At 34.5% G+C, this 10,268-nt stretch overlaps 1 protein-coding gene across 1 annotated transcript; it reads right to left on the bottom strand.

The window, feature by feature from the left end:
* Positions 5,826-8,911, bottom strand: LOC109361850. The gene is made up of 3 exons (XM_019607384.1): positions 8,741-8,911; positions 7,300-7,515; positions 5,826-6,074 (listed from the first exon to the last, which is right to left on the bottom strand). Exons 1-3 carry the CDS (start codon positions 8,909-8,911, stop codon positions 5,826-5,828), a joined length of 636 nt encoding a protein of 211 aa, XP_019462929.1.

The raw sequence follows: 10,268 nt of genomic DNA, 5'->3' as shown, positions 1-10,268 counted from the left end.
CAACAATCACAACTACAATCTAAAACACTTCTGGTATTTAAAAGGGGATGACTTAGTTTTGTGGACAAAATAAATTGGAAGGACAACATGAAAAACACAGTTCTACAAAAAAAGAAGATGATGATGTCAGAATATAAAAGCTGACAATGTGGACATCATGGAGGAAGATGATCCAATAATAACCGAAGTATAGCTTAGAGATTTTAGAGAGTTAGAGGAAAATAAGGAAAATAAAAAAGAAGAAAGAATAGGGGACTTGATGGAAGACATGGCACGTTGAATTGTATAGGTTGACATATCCATGAAAGAGGCTTGCCTGTTGGGTCTTTTGTCTGGAGATTTGGGTGAAGGTGAGTAATGAGAAACATATTAGTAATTAGGGTATAATGTTTTTTAATAATTTAACAAAATAATATATGTATCATGAATATATTATTTTAATGATATTAGGGAATGGACTTCATGGGCCGGGGAGAAGTCCATATCCTCAAATCATCTCTGGGAAGATTTTCACCCTATCTTCATTTTAGTATGTAACAATCTTTAGCCAATGGCCCAAAATGGAACAATGTCAAAAAGATCCTCTTATATGAATTTAAAGGGCCATACTTATAGATGATAATTTGTAAACCTAATTAATATATTCACAAATTAATATGAAATTAAATAATAATCTTAAAAATTAACCTACAACAAACTATTCATATTTCCAAGAGATCCAGGCAGGACTATATCCACTTTATTCTCGTTTTGAATTTTCAACAATAAATAATTTTGATATTTATGACTCGGATTAATAATTGATGAGTTTCCCATTACTTTTAGGTGTGAGCAAGACCTGATCTGACCCATAGACTCGTCTCTACCCAATGACTCGTCTTTACCCGATGACTTAGGGACGAGTCTGACCCGTCCAAATAAATAAAAAATGATATACCCAATTAAAATGGACAGACTCGTCATCAATAAAGGACGGGTTTTGGTCTATGTCCGGTCAACCGACTTGTCCCTTATAGTTATATATCAAGAATAATTCAAGAAGTATCTATCAATATCCATTATGTTCAATCCACATAACTAAAATACTTACAAGCCCACATAAAATGTCCATGCCACTTATCATATGATCCTTATTCCTTACCTTTTTTCATTGTTTAATTCTCTTGGATAGTGAAGGGTTGTTGTGGCGAAAGTGAATGTGGCGCTTTAGAGTTAGTTATTTTTTTCTTCTGCATTTTTTGTTTTTCCTCTTTGAAGTTTCTTATGCTTATGCTATTGCCTTTGATTTCCAATGCCTAATAGCCTGCAACTCGTCTTCTTCATCTTTTTACCCTTCAGTTCTCAAGTATTTTTTATCATTTACAAGAACACTTCAACTTAGGTTGGCACTTGACAGTTTAAATTGTTCTGAAATTTTCAATGTCTTCTATAATTTTCAGTCATGTGATTGTTATAGTTTTTAGTTTGAAGAATGCAATTTATGAATTATAGTTTATATATTGATATATGTGGAATGCAGGTTTTAGTTGAGTTTATACATAGATAGTGATAATTTTGATTGTGCATGCTTAAAGATTTGAGGATATACCAAAATATCATTTTACCACTTTTCATTTCAAAATAACATTAAGGTTATTATTTATCCAACTTTTATGGTTCACGATATTAACATGTGTCTAACTAGAAAAGAATTGGCCTATTTGTTACTGATCTCATCATGGGAGATATTTCCCTGTCTACAATTGTTCAACCTTACAAATTTTTGCAAGAGTATGTAAGTTGATAATATCGAAATTGAAAATACACCCATTAATTAACTTAAATAATAATGCATTCCTTATTTGTGCTTAAAATTATTGTAGACCAAACACATCTTGATCAGATACACAAAATGAAGATAATGGCATCCAACATTTTAAATTGTATTTGAGAACTATAATTATGATCATAATATCACAATTTTGGGAGTTTCTGCAATGATATTGAAATAATAATTATGGCTTCATTTCCCCACAATCACGATAAATGAAAAACAACAATCACGACTACAATAATTTCATATCAATACCCATTATGTTCAATCCACATAACTAAAATACTTACAAGCCTACACAAAATGTCCACACCACTTATCATATGATCCTTATTCCTTACCTGTTTTTCATTGTTTAATTCTCTAGGATAGTGAAGGACTATTGTGACGAGAGTGAAGGACTATTGTGACGAGAGTGAAGGAAAATGTGGCGCTTAAGAGTTAGTTATTTTTTTCTTCTCCATTATTTGTTTTTCCTCTTAGAATTTTCTTATTCTTATGTTATTGCCTTTGATTGCCAATGCCCAATAGCCTTCAACCCGTCTTCTTCATCTTTTTACCCTTCAATTCTCATGTATTTTTTGTCATTTACAAGTACACTTCAACTTAGGTTGGCACTTGACAGTTTAAATTGTTCTGAAATTTTCCATGTCTTCTATAATTTTCAGTCACGTGATTGTGATAGTTTTTAGTTTGAAGAATGCAACTTATGAATTGTAGTTTATATACTTATATATGTGGGATGCAGGTTTTAGTTGAGTTTAAACAGAGATGGTGATAAGTTTGATTGTGCATGCTTCAAGATTTGAGGAAAAAGAATTTACATTTATCATTTTGTCCTTTTCCAATCTGGACCCATCCATATCTTGACCCATCATATTTTGGACTCGTCCCTCACGCATCTCATCCTAATTAGGGACATGTTCGGGTTCAAAAATTGACCCAGTCATTATTTAGGAACGAGTGCGGGACATGTTTAACCCGTCCCAACACATCTCACGCACTCACCCCTAATTACTTTTAATTCATCATTTTATTCCTTAAAATTGAAAAGAAATATAGTTAAGAAATAAAAAATACTTTTCTGAATGTAAAAAAAACTTGGTGAGGGTATATTAATTATAGAGTACAAGGAGTTTGTGCAAATAGAAGAGTTATAACTATAATAATCCTCTTCATCACTCTCAATCGATTCTATCTTCATTATATTATTATTTTTGTAGTGCTCAGGGTATCCCCTCTTCTTCCGGGGTAAGAAACTGAAAGTGCAAAGTGTCAAGATAGTAATATTAGATTGCCTATGTTTTGATGAAAACAAAGATTTAGTGAAAGCTTGAAGATAACTCAACAAATCAACATGTCAAGGACTCAAGAGCTTCATGTCTATAATAGGTCATAAACAGAGTCATGATTAATAGTCTTAGATATGTGTCTTATTTATTGAGTCTAGGTTAGGTAAAGCTAGATGCAAATCTCACAAGTCCTAAAAACAGTCATATCATTTATATGAGACATGCTATCTATACTATTATATGTTCATGCATTAATCATACATGTTATTTGTGCATATTAGGCATAACATAATGGTAAAACATGTATAGATGATAAGCATAATATATAGGTAGTTTACCATTTAATCTCTTAGCTGAAAATATGTTAGTTAATCAATTAAGCAAGGCGTTAATCAATTAACGTGAAATCAGTTTTAACAGATAACTGAAAAACAGAATTCAGTTATTCTCAATAGCCTGTTAATTGATTAAAAGGACACTTAATCGATTAACTGGGTGTCTAACAACTTTTCTATATAAACTGTGTTTTTATACCATGCTTCACATTCATTCATTCATTTTTAGAATTGCTAAGTTGCATATTTTTCGTGCTCATTATATGTCATATAGGTAGAGAGAAATGCATGGGAGATAGTGAGAGATAATATCATGCTTAGGATTTAAAATGTCATCCAATTGCATGTGATTAAATGTGTTCATCATTCTATCTTATCTTGCACGATTCTTGCATTTATTTTAGAGATTTCGTAGTATAGAAATTACATGTTTCTGCATAATTCTGAACTCATACATATTCTTGTTAATTTGTGAGATTTGTATAGGGTCTATAGTTGGACTTTAATTGTAATATTTGAGCCATATTGTGCTTCATAATATTCTGGTTTTGTGTTGTTTTTGTGATAAGGAAAGTCGTCTCTTGGTGTCTTACCACCAACGAGATTCAGTGAGTCTTCACCAAGACTTAGAGGTGTTGAGTTTAGAACATACTCTTGGCTGGAACTAGATCATAAGAAAGATTTTCCTAGGCGATTAGAGTAGTCAACCAAGGTAGGGGTTCTAGGAATTCAAGAAGAGAGCATCTAAGGTCTTATATTGAAAGTGTGCATGTAATATACATTCGTATCAATTTAGTGAAGAAAATCTCCCAAGATTAGAAGGGGAGAACTGGATGTAGTTTTGCAGTGGACCGCAAAACGAACTAGGATAAAAATACTTATTGCAGGCTCTTTCTTTCCCTCATCTCTTTAATTTTTCAAGTTGTTTAATTGCATATTTTAGCTGATATTTTGAATTTTGTAATTCTACCATATAAAGATTAATTTTGTTCAAATATATATATTGTATTGTTTCTATAACATCGGTGAGTGGCTGTGCAAACAAGCCATTCAACAACTTGATGTTTTGTGCAATTTAATCGATTAAGTTAGTGCTTTAATCGATTAACTGGGCGTCCACCTATTCAACCCCCCTTCTAGGTGTGTTATGTCCACTGATACCTAACAAGTGGTATCAGAGCTAGTACGATGTCCTAGCTCAACCGCATATGCGTGATCCTTAAAGGGAAACAAATGGGTTCCAGCAACCCATTTGGCGGTGATGGCGCATCCATTAACCGCCCTCCCTTATTCAGTGGCGAAGGATACACCTACTCGAAAGTCCGCATGAAAATATTCATACAAGTCATTGACTCAGATATATGGGAATCTGTAGTCAACGGGCCTTTCGTTCCACAACATTTAGTGGATGATGAACCGAAAGAAAAACCAAATATTCTTTGGACCGATGATGAACGTAAAAAGGTTCAATACAACCAACATCATAAAAACATCATCACATTGGTCCTATCATATGATGAATTATTTCGAGTTTCGTAGTGTCAAAGTGTCGAGGAAATGTAGGACACTTTACAAGTGACTCACGAAGGCACTAGCGAAGTCAAGCATGCCAGGTTGAATGCCCTGACACATGAGTATGAGTTGTTTCGTATGTTACCGAGTGAATCTATCAGTGACATGCAAAAATGATTCACTAATATAGTAAACCATGTAGTTGCTCTAGATAATCTTTTTACCAAAGGAGAACTTACTAATAAAGTTTTACGTTGTCTTGACAGGAGATGACAACCTAAAGTAATAGCTATCATGGAATCCAAGGTTCTTGACTCCATACCTTTGGTGACATTATTTGGAAAGCTTCAAGAGCACGAGATGGAGCTTAGACGCTTGACGATGCACGAGGAATAAGACCATAAAAAGAAAGGAGGCTTCAAACGTTTCCAGAAGAAAGAAGCACAGGAGTCAACTAGAAAAGGCAAGGGTAACAAAGAGTGCTTCACTTGCCATTGTTGAAAGAATTTTTGTCGAGAGGTTTTATTTTTCCCTTCTCAACAAATCGTCCCTGGCAAGGTGCCAATTTGTTGAAAGGTTATTTCTCTCTTTTTGGTGTGTTTTTATTTTTATTTGATTAAGTAAGTGAATTCGGTTTTATTCTTTGTTCGCCATCTCGGCTTTGTTGAAATAAATTCCAACACCGGTATAATGGGTTCAAGAATATTCCAGTTACAACTTACTTCTTAATAATCATCTGAATAAGTCATTCCTTCTTTGCCCCATCTCGGCTTTGTTAGAATAAATTCTAATGCCAGTATAATGGTTTCAGGAATCATGATCCTCATTGCAATTGTCACACCTATAAATTTGCTTCTTTGAGGTTTCCCGTAACTATTTTGGTAAATCATTCAGTTTATGGGTCACCTCTTCTAGTTGTTGTTGAAGCAGTTTTTGTTGGGCCAAAACTGCATCAGCTGAGTTCAGTTCAAGCATTCCACATTGCCTAGGTGGTGGCCTACGTTGGTGTTGAATTTTCTGGTCGTTTAACGCCATGGATTCGATAATGTCAATTGCTTCCTGCGGAGGTTTGGCCATTAATTGTCCGCTTGCAGTTGCATTTAAGATCCATTTATGTTGCTGCTGAAGTCCATTGATAAAGATATGGATCTGGTTTTATACGTCGAACCCATGCCTCACATAGACTATCCCCAGAAGGCTGGATGAAGGTGGAGATCGTAGTTTTCAATTCCATAAATTTTCCTTGCGGAAAATATCTTGACATAATTTTTTCCCACCAAATTTCAGTTATTCTCGAGGAACTACTATTTGACATTTCCGATTAGTGTTAATGGAAATAAACTTAGAAAGATGGTCTCCTCCTCAGACTCGGAGATCCCCGCAGTACCAACCAACTCATAAAATTTGGTGATATGGTTGTATGGATCTTCGTGATCTAATCCATCAAAATGGTTGGCATACATGAGTTGTACTAACCCTGTTTTCATATTTGTTGGCCTTTGAGAGCCGGAAGGTCTCCCGATTCTTATCATATTCCTGAGGTTGAAGCTGACAAATCCTCCTATGATGTTCTGATTTTCTGCCCTGGACTCATGTTTGTCTGCCATTTCTGTTCTGTTTTCTTGGATAATAGTTCTTGCTTTACGTGCCATCTTTTGTGCTTTTTTCTGTTTCTTGAGTGTTTTCTCTATTTCAGGATCAAGAGAAAATTCAAGTTGTTTATTCCTTTTCATGCACATAAAAAGGTTCTTCTGTCTATTTTCCAAGAAGAGTTAGTGGATAAATAATATACATATTTAACAATTCACATTTTTGTACAAAGTCAAAAATAATTTGTACAAAAGCAAAAATAAGTTTATGCACCATTGATTGATGAATGACATATAAATATGAAATGTTATATTATTTAAACAATTCCCCTGCATTGGGACCAATTTGTTGAAAGAATTTTTGTCGAGAGGTTTTATTTTTCCCTTCTTAACAAATTGTCCCTCGCAAGGTGCCAATTTGTTGAAAGGTTATTTCTCTCTTTTTGGTGTGTTTTTATTTTTATTTGATTAAGTAAGTGAATTCGGTTTTATTCTTTGTTCGCCATCTCGGCTTTGTTGAAATAAATTCCAACACCGGTATAATGGGTTCAAGAATATTCCAGTTACAACTTACTTCTTAATAATCATCTGAATAAGTCATTCCTTCTTTGCCCCATCTCGGCTTTGTTAGAATAAATTCTAATGCCAGTATAATGGTTTCAGGAATCATGATCCTCATTGCAATTGTCACACCTATAAATTTGCTTCTTTGAGGTTTCCCGTAACTATTTTGGTAAATCATTCAGTTTATGGGTCACCTCTTCTAGTTGTTGTTGAAGCAGTTTTTGTTGGGCCAAAACTGCATCAGCTGAGTTCAGTTCAAGCATTCCACATTGCCTAGGTGGTGGCCTACGTTGGTGTTGAATTTTCTGGTCGTTTAACGCCATGGATTCGATAATGTCAATTGCTTCCTGCGGAGGTTTGGCCATTAATTGTCCGCTTGCAGTTGCATTTAAGATCCATTTATGTTGCTGCTGAAGTCCATTGATAAAGATATGGATCTGGTTTTATACGTCGAACCCATGCCTCACATAGACTATCCCCAGAAGGCTGGATGAAGGTGGAGATCGTAGTTTTCAATTCCATAAATTTTCCTTGCGGAAAATATCTTGACATAATTTTTTCCCACCAAATTTCAGTTATTCTCGAGGAACTACTATTTGACATTTCCGATTAGTGTTAATGGAAATAAACTTAGAAAGATGGTCTCCTCCTCAGACTCGGAGATCCCCGCAGTACCAACCAACTCATAAAATTTGGTGATATGGTTGTATGGATCTTCGTGATCTAATCCATCAAAATGGTTGGCATACATGAGTTGTACTAACCCTGTTTTCATATTTGTTGGCCTTTGAGAGCCGGAAGGTCTCCCGATTCTTATCATATTCCTGAGGTTGAAGCTGACAAATCCTCCTATGATGTTCTGATTTTCTGCCCTGGACTCATGTTTGTCTGCCATTTCTGTTCTGTTTTCTTGGATAATAGTTCTTGCTTTACGTGCCATCTTTTGTGCTTTTTTCTGTTTCTTGAGTGTTTTCTCTATTTCAGGATCAAGAGAAAATTCAAGTTGTTTATTCCTTTTCATGCACATAAAAAGGTTCTTCTGTCTATTTTCCAAGAAGAGTTAGTGGATAAATAATATACATATTTAACAATTCACATTTTTGTACAAAGTCAAAAATAATTTGTACAAAAGCAAAAATAAGTTTATGCACCATTGATTGATGAATGACATATAAATATGAAATGTTATATTATTTAAACAATTCCCCTGCATTGGGACCAATTTGTTGAAAGAATTTTTGTCGAGAGGTTTTATTTTTCCCTTCTCAACAAATCGTCCCTGGCAAGGTGCCAATTTGTTGAAAGGTTATTTCTCTCTTTTTGGTGTGTTTTTATTTTTATTTGATTAAGTAAGTGAATTCGGTTTTATTCTTTGTTCGCCATCTCGGCTTTGTTGAAATAAATTCCAACACCGGTATAATGGGTTCAAGAATATTCCAGTTACAACTTACTTCTTAATAATCATCTGAATAAGTCATTCCTTCTTTGCCCCATCTCGGCTTTGTTAGAATAAATTCTAATGCCAGTATAATGGTTTCAGGAATCATGATCCTCATTGCAATTGTCACACCTATAAATTTGCTTCTTTGAGGTTTCCCGTAACTATTTTGGTAAATCATTCAGTTTATGGGTCACCTCTTCTAGTTGTTGTTGAAGCAGTTTTTGTTGGGCCAAAACTGCATCAGCTGAGTTCAGTTCAAGCATTCCACATTGCCTAGGTGGTGGCCTACGTTGGTGTTGAATTTTCTGGTCGTTTAACGCCATGGATTCGATAATGTCAATTGCTTCCTGCGGAGGTTTGGCCATTAATTGTCCGCTTGCAGTTGCATTTAAGATCCATTTATGTTGCTGCTGAAGTCCATTGATAAAGATATGGATCTGGTTTTATACGTCGAACCCATGCCTCACATAGACTATCCCCAGAAGGCTGGATGAAGGTGGAGATCGTAGTTTTCAATTCCATAAATTTTCCTTGCGGAAAATATCTTGACATAATTTTTTCCCACCAAATTTCAGTTATTCTCGAGGAACTACTATTTGACATTTCCGATTAGTGTTAATGGAAATAAACTTAGAAAGATGGTCTCCTCCTCAGACTCGGAGATCCCCGCAGTACCAACCAACTCATAAAATTTGGTGATATGGTTGTATGGATCTTCGTGATCTAATCCATCAAAATGGTTGGCATACATGAGTTGTACTAACCCTGTTTTCATATTTGTTGGCCTTTGAGAGCCGGAAGGTCTCCCGATTCTTATCATATTCCTGAGGTTGAAGCTGACAAATCCTCCTATGATGTTCTGATTTTCTGCCCTGGACTCATGTTTGTCTGCCATTTCTGTTCTGTTTTCTTGGATAATAGTTCTTGCTTTACGTGCCATCTTTTGTGCTTTTTTCTGTTTCTTGAGTGTTTTCTCTATTTCAGGATCAAGAGAAAATTCAAGTTGTTTATTCCTTTTCATGCACATAAAAAGGTTCTTCTGTCTATTTTCCAAGAAGAGTTAGTGGATAAATAATATACATATTTAACATTTCACATTTTTGTACAAAGTCAAAAATAATTTGTACAAAAGCAAAAATAAGTTTATGCACCATTGATTGATGAATGACATATAAATATGAAATGTTATATTATTTAAACAATTCCCCTGCATTGGGACCAATTTGTTGAAAGAATTTTTGTCGAGAGGTTTTATTTTTCCCTTCTTAACAAATTGTCCCTCGCAAGGTGCCAATTTGTTGAAAGGTTATTTCTCTCTTTTTGGTGTGTTTTTATTTTTATTTGATTAAGTAAGTGAATTCGGTTTTATTCTTTGTTCGCCATCTCGGCTTTGTTGAAATAAATTCCAACGCCGGTATAATAGTTTCAAGAATATTCCATTTACAACTTAATTCTTAATAATCATGTAAATAGGTTATTCCTTCTTTGCCCCATCCCGGCTTTGTTAGAATAAATTCTAACGTCGGTATAATGGTATCGAAGCAATCCCCTATTACATAATTATTAAGTACCTTTGAATACCATCTCGGTTTTGTGGAATAAACTCCAACACCGGTTTAATGGTATTCTAATGTACAAAAGTGATGAATAGTTAGTTGTTAGAAACAAATAAATAAAGAACAAAAGAATAATAAATTTAAGTGACCTTTATTAATTTACTCC

This window comes from Lupinus angustifolius, chromosome LG12 (genome assembly GCF_001865875.1).
Source record: "Lupinus angustifolius cultivar Tanjil chromosome LG12, LupAngTanjil_v1.0, whole genome shotgun sequence".
Classification (NCBI taxonomy): domain Eukaryota; kingdom Viridiplantae; phylum Streptophyta; class Magnoliopsida; order Fabales; family Fabaceae; genus Lupinus; species Lupinus angustifolius.
The sequence above is the reverse complement of the archived record's forward strand: the minus strand, read 5'-3'. Positions and strand labels throughout refer to the sequence as shown.

Bases quoted from the DNA above. Each gene is read 5' to 3' on its own strand.
- LOC109361850 (XM_019607384.1), bottom strand. From the start codon at position 8,911: ATGGCCAAACCTCCGCAGGAAGCAATTGACATTATCGAATCCATGGCG. The intron at 7,516-8,740 runs GTGACCCATAAA...AATGGACTTCAG, and splicing joins TTCAACAACAACTAGAAGAG to CAGCAACATAAATGGATCTT. The intron at 6,075-7,299 runs GTGACCCATAAA...AATGGACTTCAG, and splicing joins TTCAACAACAACTAGAAGAG to CAGCAACATAAATGGATCTT.